This window comes from Phycomyces blakesleeanus, assembly GCF_001638985.1.
Source record: "Phycomyces blakesleeanus NRRL 1555(-) unplaced genomic scaffold PHYBLscaffold_18, whole genome shotgun sequence".
NCBI lineage: Eukaryota > Fungi > Mucoromycota > Mucoromycetes > Mucorales > Phycomycetaceae > Phycomyces > Phycomyces blakesleeanus.
The window spans coordinates 130375-143994 of NW_017265151.1; the positions used below are offsets into that span (position 1 = coordinate 130375).

Here is a 13620-nt window from a genome sequence, read left to right on the forward strand (position 1 = left end):
AAGATCATGTCATACATTTTCAACCCTCTCTATCTCTCTTACACCCCCTCTTTTTTTTTGAACAGTAACAAAAGATAATTAAGATAATAATATGAGGTACACAAACGTAAAGAGATCGTACGACCTCGTTTATCTCTTAAATCAAATTGTCCAATTTTCGGGTTCAATTCTTCCACTCAATAACACTTCATTAATTAAATAAAGGTGCGATACGATGCGACATAAAGCGATAGAGAAACTGTATTTCTTTGTCATTTGTTATTTCTTTTTATTGTACTGAAATTGATTCTGACAGTCGAGCTCGATAGATAAAGAATAATTTCGTAATTTATTTCTCCTGCAAAAGAAAAAGAAAAATATAGAAAAAAATTGGTATTAGATAAATGGTAAAACATACAACAAAAATCTTCGTATGAAACTAAACACAGAAAAATTAACTTACGGGGATCTCGACTTCACCAGCATCAATAGCGTCGCACAAGTCCTTGGGGCTCTGACCATCAACGGTGCAACCAACAGAGTTGGCGGTACCGAGGATCTCCTTGACAGTACCCTTAAGCTCACGAGCAAGGGACTTGAAGCGCATGGTGCGGGCAACATCGATAATAGCCTCGAGGGAGACGTTACCGCTGTGCTTGATGTTCTTCTCCTTCTTGCGATCTCTTGGGGGCTCGTTCAAAGCCTTGATGACAAGGGAAGAGGCGGAGGGAACAACGGAGACCTGGGCCTGGCGGTTCTGGATGGTCAACTGAACGGTGACACGGAGACCCTTCCATTCCTTGGTACCCTTGGCGATATCTTCTCCGACCTTCTTGGGAGACAAACCGAGGGGACCGATCTTGGGAGCGAGAGCAGAAGAAGCACCGACCTCACCACCTTTATTTTTGTTAATGTATTTGAAATGGATGTAAAGATAATTAGTTTTTTATGCTCAAATGACATTCTCGACATTTGGACCACCAAGTCCAAAAGGAAAGACAAAAAAAATTAGATAAATAATAGGCAAAAAACTTACCAGTGGCGCGAAGGTAGATGATCTTAACCTCAGAAGGATCAAACTTGGGAGGCATCTAGTGTGGTGATGTAAGAGAGGTTCATGGCAATATTGAATAAGTATCGGACAGATGGATGCATTGATTTTCACACTGCTTTTACCTTGATAGTTTGAAAAGGAAGGTGCAATAACTTCACAGCCTAGCATTCATTACATGAGTAATATTTAATCCCCGATAGGGAGATGCGGGCCGGACTGCCATTCGCATTTTGCTTATGAATATAAAAAAATATAAAAAAAATGTATATATATTTATATAAAAATTGGGCCTCCATTTTCTATGGTTCTGACACTTTACTTTTATGGTATCGAGTAACTGGATTTTCCAAAAGAAATAATAAAAAAAAATTATCGCATTTTTGAAAAGATTTGTAACAAGATTCTATAGCTTCTCTCTTATTCTTTATCTATTTATCTATTTCAACTTTTGAATCGTTTTTAAATCTGCTCACATATATCGGCAAAGAAACACTGTAGATTAGCACAATGGCTATATTTACTTCCATACAAGAGCTAGATAATAGTAATATATTAAGGATTAATAAAGACAGACAATTGAAACGAGCTTTAACATTTACTGCATTATATAATATTATGAAAACCAATCGCAGTTTCTTTAGCAAATAAAACACTATTCTGTGGGGAGCAATATAATAAGGAGATATTGGATCAAGAGAAGAAATTTGTAAAGACTTTGAGCCCAACTATGTAAAAGAGTTAATCCAAACAACATTCATCTTATATCAGTAATACTCAATAAGCGGTATAACAAGGGAATAACTGGCGATAATCGTATTTTGAATATATATATACACGCCTTTGGTTAATAATCATGCCATTTGACAGTAAACATTCCGTTGCAATATTTAATCCTTTGATTATATGATTCATACGATATTTAATCCTGAGGTTTTGTAAAGCTCATTCAGTGTATATCAAATATTTAAGTAATTGCTTAAACAATGCTTAAATTATATCCATGATTAAATTTTCTATTTTCCATGCACTTTGTAATTCTAGTATTGAATACATGTAAGCTGGGAGCAAATAGCACAATGTATAGATGTTATATATATATATCAGTAGCTATGTTACTAAACCATGTCCTCTTGCACTCAATATACTTAATAACGATTAAAATCTCGTTATAGTAATAAAAATATCGGATTGATCTCCCAAGTCTCTGCGCATTTTTTCTCTTGATCCAATATGTCTTATTATATTATTTTTTTTTTTGCTGGAGTAGCTGTAATCGGTTTTCACAGTATTATACAATGCAAGAAATGCTACAGCTCGTTTCAAGGTTTTGTATTGATTACTCTTGTTATTAATGTTCTCCAGTTCTTGTAGGAAAGTAAATAGAGTCATTGTGTTAATCTACAATGTTTTATTGCCGAGATGTGTGTCCAACTTTAAAAACGATTCAAAAGTCTTTTATTTAAAAAAAAACAGCAAGAGAGAAGCTATAGGATCTTGTTACAATACTTTTTACAAAAAGAAGTCTGTATGCGTTTACAACAATATAGACGTCACTTTATTTGGGTAAAGCAACCGTGAGGTGCGCACAGAGATTCCGAATCCTTTTCCGGGCTGGAACCGGCTGGGTCCGTTTTCTTTCCAGACAGACAGACAGACAGAGTAGCTGCTCCTTTTTAATATTCCTTTTTTTACTTTTTATGCACCATGAGTGACGGATTGCTTAGAAGGCATGCCCACATGAATTCAGGTAAAAGAAGATTATCAATAAAAAAATAGAGTAGAATAACCACGTATATAAGTATATATCAAAATAGTTGTACCTTTTCATTCTTTATCATGTTGAGGTCTATCAATTTGCCTAAACTTGGTTTACATAAATAATAATAATAACAATAATCATTGCATAATACAGGTGTCATCCCAGCATCTGTTGAAGAACTTGCTCAAAAGCATGATGTACTTTTTCAGAAATATTCTCAGTAATGTCACTCTTGAGATGATAATGATCGTTCATCTCTAAACTACTTTTACTTGTTCTTGTACAACAAATACAGACTTAAGGCTCGGCATGTCGTATTGAAAAACGCCGTCATCAAGGCATGCTTATTATTATTATATATACATATAAATATATATATATATACTTATACATACATACAAACATATGTATTAAGGTACATAAGAGTCATGTGTACTGCGGGTCTAACTCTGCTAGTTTAGGAAAAATCTAATAATGCTGTCCTTCACGGAAACGTCAAAGAAAAAGAGAAAGAACTGAGAAAGGTTGGAGACTTTTATGTGTACAATACTTGTACGATTAAATAACTAAAAAAAAGAAATTATGTGTATGTTAGCTACAAGAGCAGCTTGACCTTTTAGCATTTCACAACGAAAGGCTCACCAAGCGTATCGATGCCTTCCAAGAGGGAGATACTGTAAGAAATTCTTTTTTTTTGGAAACATTGACTTGTTAATGGCTTTTATAAATAAATGATAATCGAGTTGGTATACTAAAGCTTCTTTTTTTCTTTTACTCAAATTATAATAATTATATAGAAAGGATCTCATTTTTCTCTTCTTGGTGGACCCGTAAAAAAAGAACTCGAAAAAAGTACACAGGCATTGGATGCTGCGAATCAAGATCTTGCAAAGAAAATTGAAGATAATGGTAAAAAAAAACGATAGAAATGAAGAATATTTTGGAATGGGACAAATTTGCAAACATATGAACAAATATTATCAAATAGAACGTCTTCATGAAGAGCTGTCAGAGGTCAATCATATCTATACAGAACATGCCAACAGACTACATGCTCAAATTTCAGAATATGAGAGAAAAATCGAGGAAATGCAAATGGAAACGTCTACTTTACAGAGTGAACGAAGAAATCAGGCTGTTGCTCTAAAGAACGATAAGGCTACTCTACGAAACGAACTAGAACGGCTTCAAGCTGAACTTCAAGAGTAAGTAAACCTTGATTCAATTTACTCGACTTGCTAAAAAAAATATCTGTACCTTTAGAAAAAATCGAATTCTTGGGGAAAATGAAAACCACATGCGACAGGGGGATGTGCATTTGGTAGAAGAAATTAACAGTCTTCGTGGCATACTACTTGCAAAGGCAGGGGATGTAGAAGGAAGAGATACAGATGAGTTGTTTGAAAACGTAAGTTTGCTACTATAGTGTGTGTAGAGATATTCAATAACAAGATTGGATTTTGACGGATTTTTATATGCAGAAAAAACTAGATCAAATAATTCCTGCCTGTGATGCCCTGCGAATCTTGGAAGAGCAAGCTAAAAATTACATTTACGCTCTTCGTGAACAGGTAAAAAAGTGGTAACTTTGTTTTTTTTAGAAAGAGTAAAGTTGAATTGAAAATTGACTAAAAGAAAAAAAAATCTCCCTTTTATACTCCATTTTTTGAATGTTGAACTTACAGACAACCCTCAAAGGTTTACCGCATGAAATTGCTGAGAAGCTAAGAATTTCCAGTGAGACCTGGTCAGAAGAAGTCCAGAAATTAGCACAGGCATTAGAAGAATCTGAAAGTAAGTTTTAATATTATATATTATCATTAAATGAAATTTTTATTTATTTATATGTTTGTTCTCTTTCGTTTCCTCCAGCCAAAGCAAAATCTTTGTCGGAAAATTCTACCAAAAACAGTCAAAAAATCGAACAACAGACTGCAGAATATATTTCAAAAATTGCAGACCTTGAAAAGACTATGAACGAACTTCAAGCAAAACTACACGACCAGGAGCAACTGGAGAGAGTAAAGCAATTGGAAATCAAGAACGGTGAACTCGAGAGTCGTATAAAACAGCAGGAGCATGAGCTAGAAAAAACACTCCAAGAACTAGAAAATATCCGATCCATCCCACTTCCTGTAAAAGAAGACGTAATACCCAAAGAAACAAAGGATCAAGAGGTCCAGGTTAATATCGAACTTCCTGTTCCTTCTCCTGTTGCCGAGGAAGTAACTCAAACAGAAGAAAAAGAAAAGGAAGACGAAAAGGAAGAACCATATGTATATCCTCAGGCAGTAATTGAATCTAAAGAATCCATAAAATCAGAGACAAGCTCTTCAGAAGATGAAGACGTTTTTGTATACCGCGGCAAAGACTCTTTGCCGGAGCCAGAGAATAAGGCGAGAGACGAGAAACTGGTGGTTGAATCTCTTCCTATTCCCGTTAAAGTACAACCAATATCTCAAGGAGATGATGAGATAGATACCCAAAAGTCTGAAGAAACAGAATCTGTAAATGCAGATTCAGAAAAAGATTACGTGACACCTGAAAGTGTTGCTGCAAGAGAGGCTACTCTTAAAAATTATTATGAAATGCAAATACGACAATTGACAGAAAAGGTCAGTAGAAATGTGCATCTAATTTTGTTTTTTTGAGCATTTCTTAAAGAATACAAGCTAATATATATTTATAGTTGCAAATGGCTGACAGCAAGGCAGTACGATTCTGCAAGACTGCCAATATACTAAAAGAGAGGCTGGTAGAAAGCGAAAAAGAAGCAGAGAAAGAGAGTGAGAGATACAAACAACATGCTCAAGAAAAAATAAAGAAACTCCAGAATGATATTAATATATTAAAGGTAACGGAAGAATCCATGAATTTAATTATATAGGATATAGTATATATGTACTCCAAAGATGAACATTTTATGCTTATTATTGATTATGGTTTTTTAGGAGGAAATGGTAACAAAGGAAACAGGTTTTAATAGCCAAATTAATATGATGACCGAATATATTTCTCAACTAAATCAAAACCATTAAAGCTGTCTATTCTATGCTCTCAATAATAATAATAATAATAATAATAATAATAATAATAGTAATAATAATAATGTACACTGTAAATTCAATAAACCCCTCATATATTTACCAAACATGGTTGGATCCCCAGTCTTGTTGTCCAACTCTAATTCGATTAAGTATCGTGTATTTATTACGTTGATTTACTCGAATGACTTGCACTATTTTTTAATATTTAATATCATATATTCTGTATTAGAAAATATGTATAAATCGAGAAAATACCCTGATAATTAATATATCATATTCTATATATTTAAAAAGGAAGGGAGATACTTTTCAAATGGCTTACATTTGGTCCTTCTATATTTTTAAAACAAGTTCATGAATTACTCTTGCCCAGATAACTCACAATGTAATTGCGTTTCCAATTGATATAAACAACAAGGAAAAGTAACGTGGCAAGAACCTTCTTTAAATTAGCTCAATATTTAAAATAGATTACTTAATGACTTTTTGGAAGGTATGAATAAAGTAGTTTACTAACTGAAATATTTCTTCATTTGAAAAGAATCTAATGGCATTGTCTTAACAACATAGAAATTTAAAGATTTTTTAATTCTCTACTTTCTTTGTTTCTTAAATAATATCAACTAAGAAAAATGTATAATAAAAATTGAAAACTTTATTTTTTCTATTAAATAAAGCTTTGATTGTATCAAAAGCATCAGATAATTCAAAGGATTTAGCAGCTGTAAAAACCTTGGAAGCTTAAGAGACTTTAAAGACTTGGAAGATTTTGGGTGGTTTAAGGGATATGAGGGGTAGGAGGGATATGAGGAGTACGAGGAATATGAGAATTATAGAGGCCCTAATGGATTTAAGAGCTACAGGGGCTAAAAGGGCTTTAAAGTCTCCGAAGATATCAGAGATCTTAAATAATTCAATAATATCAGATATATTCTTTTCATCATCACATACGTATTATTACACACATACACTATATACAATGGTGATTGTCTGTCCAATCGAGATAAACAGTAAAGAAGTAGTTAAAGTTAGAGATAAAATTTTAAATCATATAGCAATTGAATTTACACAAAAGAACAGCTGGCTATCAAGATAGTTCTAGAAATTTGAAAGGCTTTCATAAATTTAGACAAACTAGTAGTGAAAATGGGTAGTGAATACTTAAAATTAATAACAGCATAAAAAGCACATAAGACACTTTAGGAAGAAGTAGTATCATAAATGCTAAAAGATAAGTATACAGCATATGAAATAAAGTAAAAGAAACCAAACAACAAGTCCAATTATTGATATTTTATTTGAACCAAAAGTTTCAATTTTTGTATGGGTTTGTATTTGTTTTAGTATCAAATATTTAAATAATCTTAGACAAACGGTCTTGTCTTTCTTAGAATAGTATGGTTATTTCTTATTAGATTGTCTCAATGGAGACAACAGGTCTACCTAGTATATATATATATATAATGGTTAGATCAAGTTTAATTATCCTTGGGTTTAGTTGATTTATATGCATAGGACAAATATTATCCAAGTAAAAAACACACACACACACAATAAAGTAAATGGCTAATAAATCTCACTTTGAAGAATACAACAATCTTCTATTGCTCCCTCCTAACGTTTCAAATCATAGAACCATTGTTTACAAGTAATAAGCATACTATTTTTTGGATTAATGCACTCGTAAATAACTTAAGAAATATATTCCCGCATGTATCCACTTGTCAAATTAGTTATCGTAAATTCTATTCTCTTTGGAAATAGTTCATAATATTTAAGAATTTGGCTATTTTAGCGACTTAACAACAGAAATAGAAACATCCAAGTGTAATCCTGTATATCTATACATCAAAAACAATCTATTGGATCTCAAAGTTAAGTATTACAGCGAGTTTTTTTTTTAGTCAAGGAAAAGGTGTGGTAGGTTTGGCTTTGAGATTTAATTATATCCCTCATCAGATTTTCAAAAAAATTATCAAAGGTGTACACGAGCCTTTGATTGCTAGAAGAAAAGAAAAGAAAATACGCTAATTACCCAATAATAAACTCTCAGAATAATTCTGTTAAGGCATGGGCCGGTGAACCTAATCGATTCCATAACCTTGGGTGCACTTTCAATGTAATATGAAAACTAGCCTTGGTTTGTTTGTTTTTTCTTTTGACGTGTGGTTTGAGTTAACCCCTCATCAGAATAGACTCAGAATCTACCTTCAATTAAAGCGAAATTATAAAGTGTATATCAAGTCTGATTTATTTGAACTGGTAGAATATCATAGTGTGATTTGTATTAAAAAAAAAGTCTCGATTCTACAGCACAATAAATCGTGTAAAACAAAATATCACCTTTACTATATTGTTTTTTTTATTGATCTCACATTTATTACTTTTGGGGATATTCACTAAGATGGTATTATTATTACTCTCAATTGTGTCTGTGTGCCTTCAAATATTTTAAGGTCACTACAATATCAACCTGTGTAGTACAATCAATGCTCTCATAAATTGCCTCTTCTAGATATATCCTCTATAGTCTCTGAGGGAACACAGGATATATAGAAAGAGGGAAAAGGAGACATGCGTTATCTTTAGAGATTTTGTAACAATAACTGACCCAGTGAGCCACTTGTCTTTTACATACATCACAAGTTATGGATCCTACGTCAATTGGATCTACAGTTTCAACTGAAAAAGCAATTGACTGTATTCACAAAAGCTTATAACAATATTTATTGTTTAATCTTGGCTAAATGTATTCTTATGAATAAAAAAAAACAAATGACCAGTAATACTTTTCATATTGCATTTATTTATACATATAAAAAATCAAAACTAAAGAGATCAACGTAAATATAGTATTTTCTATGAGACATTTGCCAGCTTGAGTTCAAATGCGTGAATACAAGGTAACACAATGGTATGTAAGTGAGAGTGCAGTAAGCATTCAAAGTAACAAAGCAGTTCTTCATCCGAAACTCGCTGCTAGCACTCTTGTCCTTTTTTTATTCTTCTTCTTTCTTTAATTCATAAATACACCAGTAAATAAGAGTATAGCTGTTACACTTGTTACACTGCAAAATATGTCAATTTCCTCTTCAGGTAGAAAGGTAGGACATAGAAATAGAAAATCGCTCATGTTGAGTCAATTTCTGGATGAGAGGATAACTTCAAATGGTCTCTCAACTGGCCACTGTACCAACGTATCGATGTATTTCTAGCCAAAACTAGATGAAAAGTTATGAAAACTCAATCTTGTGAACACAACAAGACTATTAAAAATCACTTATCATTTCCCTCCTTTTTGTGTAAAATCAAAACTGAATGAAAATGATCTCTAGTAACAATAATATATAAGAAGTGTACATATGATAAAAAAAAAATTTTTTTTGATACATGAATTCCAGTAAAAAAGTTATATTGTCGCTGTCTTGGCAAACATACAAGTATTATTATTGATAAAAAACACCCGTAGTCAGTAAGCGTATGGACACATGGGTGTGTTTTTTGCTGATCTATATTTGAGAGTAAATCGCGCTTCGTTTGGACTACAATCTTGTCCAAAATTGGTTGAGCGATTAAAAATCATATAGAAACTTTCTTTTTTTTTATGCTTCAAGCTATCACTAAGTAAACTTGAGTTAATAACGCTATAGACTGATCATTAAGAGGCATTTTGCAAATATGCTTTCCTTTTCAGCAACATTATAATAACTAAAACAAATCAAGATTTCCAAAAAGGACAGTCCACTTACTTATCATAATTATTATGGTGAACAGAAAAATGACATATTTTTCAATCTCAATATATATATATATATACCCCTCATTTGATCCCCATTATCATATTCCCTTAGTATATCCAGACCATTTCTTGTAATATCTTCATAATACTCAAACAAGTCTTCTTCAATTGAACCGATCGAAAAAGGACTCTACTAATGAGCAGTAACAAGAAAGACATCGAAGAAGGCGTTGAACACACCCGTGTCATTCATTTCGAAGACGCAGAAATCAAGCGTGATGGTGCCAACCTTTCTCATATCCCTCTCCATGGTCGAACCGGTACTCATGAATCGGCTGGGCAAGTGATTATTGCCTACCGTACTCTCTCTATTACTGTATCCGAGAACCAGACCAAAGGAAAAACAAAGGCCAAAAAGAACGACTTGAGTGAAGGTAAAGAAAAAAAAATACGATGACTAATTGTTTGATTTTTAATTTTACTAATTTAATCGTTTTAGATCTTACAAATGTCAACTACCACAACCTTTCTATTCTTGAGCTCTCTCAGCAGTACAGTACTAGCATAGAAAGAGGTCTTGACAAGGAACAGGCCACAAAACGTAGCGCTCAGTACGGCAAGAATGCAATCTCTCCTCCTCCTAGTAACTGGGGAAAGAAGCTATTCAATTATTTCTTTGGTGGTTTTTGCAGTCTCTTGTGGTTCGCTAGTATTATTTGCTGGTGAGTAGCCTTGAAAGCAACTTTTCTATATAAAAAGAAGCACACTAATTCATTCAATCATTTTAGGATTTCATGGAAACCTCTTGGAAACCCAAACCCAGCCCCTCTCAACTTGGCTCTGGCTGTTATTCTTATGTTCGTCGTCTTTTTGCAAGCCTTTTTTAATGCTTGGCAAGATTGGTCTACCAACCGTGTAATGCACTCTATCAACAACATGCTTCCCACCCAAACACTGGTACAAAGAGAGAACAATGTGATTACTATCGATGCTGTTGGTCTTGTCCCTGGTGATATTGTCCATGTCAAGATGGGAAACAAGATCCCTGCAGATCTACGCCTTATTGAAGTTTCTGACGATCTCAAGTTCGATCGTTCTGTTCTCACTGGTGAATCCGAAGCCATTCCTGGTACTGTTGATGCTACAGATTCCAACGTTCTCGAGAGTCACAACGTGGCTATGATGGGTACCCACTGCTTGAATGGATCTGCTGTTGGTGTAGTAGTGGCTATTGGTGACAACACATTGATGGGTCGTATTGCCCGTCTTTCTCTGGCTGATAATGGAGCCCGTACACTTTTGCAAATTGAAATTTTACGCTTTGTTATCATTATTGCTGTTCTTTCTATCACTGTTGGTGCTGCTTGTATTATAACCTGGGCCGCATGGCTTCGTGTCTCTTATCCTGACTTCTTGACTGTTTCTAATGCTTTGATTGCTGTTATCAGTGTTATCGTTGCTTTCGTCCCAGAGGGTAAGTTTTATATATTTGTGTGTGTATGCAAGGTTTGGAATATGTTACTCAATTTTTTTTAAAAAACTTTGTTTAGGTATGCCTGTTGCTGTTACACTTTGCCTTACACTTATTGCCAACCGTATGAAGAGAAACAATGTTCTCTGCAAGGTTCTTACCACAGTCGAAACTCTTGGAAGTGTCAATGTCCTTTGTTCTGACAAAACCGGTACTCTCACCGAAAACAAAATGTTTGTGTCTGATGCTTGTATCTACAACGAATATTTGGCCTCCCATGTATGCCGTGATGTTTTGGTTCAAAGAGATATCGAGGTAGTCAACAAGTATGCCCTCTCCCACCAGGTTGGCCATCTCCAGGCCGTTTCTGCCCTTTGTAACGGATCACGCTTTGACCCTGAAACCATGCATGAACAAGTACGCTTGAGAAAAACTTTTGGTGATGCCACAGATTCTGCTATCCTTCGCTTTGCTGAGCAGACCAACCCTTCGTCCACTGTCGCCGACTGCCGTGAAAAATCAGAAAAGATTTTCGAGATTCCTTTCAACTCCAAGAACAAATGGATGCTTACTATTCACCGCCCCTTCCACCCTGACATGGCCAACGCTCTCTCCTCCAACACAACGCACGTATCCACTGACGATTGGGTTCTGATCTGTAAGGGTGCCCCTGATGTTTTGATGAACCGCTGCACACATGTTATCTTGCCAGATGGTGTTGAGGAGCCATTGACTGATAAGCGCCGTGAATTGTTGGAAGAGGTTCAGACTCGCTGGGCTAATGACGGAAAGCGTGTTTTGTTATTGGCTCGTCGTGTAATTAAAGCTAGCGATACCCCCAATAATATCCAGGCCGGAACATCAAGCTTTGGTGCCTGGGCTACACAGATGAACCAGAACTTGGTTGTAATTGGACTTTTGGCTATTGTTGATCCTCCTCGTGCTGACAGTGCAGAGACTGTAAAGATTTGTCGTCGTGCTGGTATTCGTTTCTACATGGTTACTGGTGGTAAGTTTTAGCTCTTCTTCTTTTTTTTGTTAAAAAAATTGTATATAATGATTTGTTTTATTGACCATCTTGTTCAATAGATTTCCCTACTACTGCTGCTGCAATTGCTCGTCAAATTGGTATCTTTACCACCGCCCATCCCAAGACTATCAAAGACCTTGATCCTTCTAGACCTATAGACCAGATCCCACGATATATCCAAACTGAATTCAACAATTCTTCCAGCATTGAGCTCACTCAGAAGGGTTCCTCTGAGACCACTCTTGAGGATTCCACTTCCCTTCTGTTATCCGGAACCGATCTTATTACTCTGAACGATAACCAGTGGGAGCAGGTGTGCCAGTTTGAAGAGATCGTATTTGCTCGTACTTCTCCCGATCAAAAGCTCAGAATCATCAAAGAGTTCCAAAAGCGTGATAATGTGGTTGCCATGACAGGTGACGGTGTTAACGACGCTCCTTCTCTCAAGGCTGCTGATGTTGGTGTAGCTATGGGCGGTGGAAGTGACGTGGCCATTGAGGCTGCTGACATGGTTCTCTTGGACCAATTCTCAAGTATTATTGCTGCTATCGAAAACGGTCGTTTGGTGTTTGATAATCTCAAGAAGGTTATTCTTTACTTGCTCCCGGCTGGTTCCTGGTCTGAGTTGTGGCCTGTGGTTGTCAACATCTTCTTTGGATCTCCTCAAACCCTGTCCTCTTTCCAGATGATTGTTATCTGTGTTTTGACTGATCTGATGCCCTCCATGGCTTTGATGATGGAGAAGCCAGAAGCTGGTCTTCTTACACGCTTACCCCGTCGACCCAAGCAAGACCGCCTTGTGAATGCTCGGTTATTGATGCAGGCTTATGGTTTTATTGGTATTATGGAGATGGCCTCTTCTATGTTTATGTTCTATCTCTACCTTGGAATGAATGGCTTGCCCCCAAACAAGGTCTTCTTCTCTTTCTCAAACTTCAACAGTCCTGATGGCTATATGGGTTACACTGCCAGCGAAATCAGCAGCCTCCTTTACACCGCCCAGTCAATTTACTTTGTTAACCTGGTCATCTGCCAATGGGGTAATGTCCTCTCTACACGTACTCGCCGCCTCTCTCTCTTCCAAACAAATCCTCTGTGGGGACCCAGCCAGAACTTGTATCTCTTTGCTGCCATGATTGGCTCGCTTATTATTGCGCTGATTATTCTTTATGTACCCGTATTCAACACATACCTCCAGACTTCACCTATTCCCGTCAAGTTCTGGTTCATTCCCTTTGGATGGGCTGGTATGATTATGGCTGCTGATGAAACGCGCAAATTCCTTGCCCGAACATACCCCAAGGGATTCTTTGGAAAACTTGCTTGGTAAAAGCAAAAAAAAAATTGTATACATATTTATATAGTTTTTACTTTATTTTATTTTTTTGACCAACTTGTGTCTGTCTACCCCTTACATCCATCACCTGTGTATCATTTTATTTTTCTATTTACCCAGTTACCCAGTTACTCTAGTATTTGCTTTATCGTCATCATATATCCAATAATAAATATTAATAAATAATCATTAGAAATACATATAT

At 35.4% G+C, this 13620-nt stretch overlaps 2 protein-coding genes across 2 annotated transcripts; one reads left to right on the forward strand and one right to left on the reverse strand.

Moving 5' to 3' along the window:
* Positions 1–200: 200 nt before the first annotated feature.
* Positions 201–1165, reverse strand: PHYBLDRAFT_135122 (hypothetical protein). The gene is made up of 4 exons (XM_018429698.1): positions 1156–1165; positions 1016–1070; positions 443–876; positions 201–337 (listed from the first exon to the last, which is right to left on the reverse strand). Exons 2-4 carry the CDS (start codon positions 1068–1070, stop codon positions 329–331), a joined length of 498 nt encoding a protein of 165 aa, XP_018288468.1. The 5' UTR covers positions 1156–1165; the 3' UTR covers positions 201–328.
* Positions 1166–10031: 8866 nt separating this feature from the next.
* On the forward strand, positions 10032–13409 carry PHYBLDRAFT_115367 (hypothetical protein; the record flags this gene model as incomplete). Its single annotated transcript, XM_018428456.1, has 4 exons — positions 10032–10300; positions 10367–11052; positions 11129–12058; positions 12139–13409. 4 exons carry the CDS (start codon positions 10032–10034, stop codon positions 13407–13409), a joined length of 3156 nt encoding a protein of 1051 aa, XP_018288469.1.
* Positions 13410–13620: the final 211 nt, after the last annotated feature.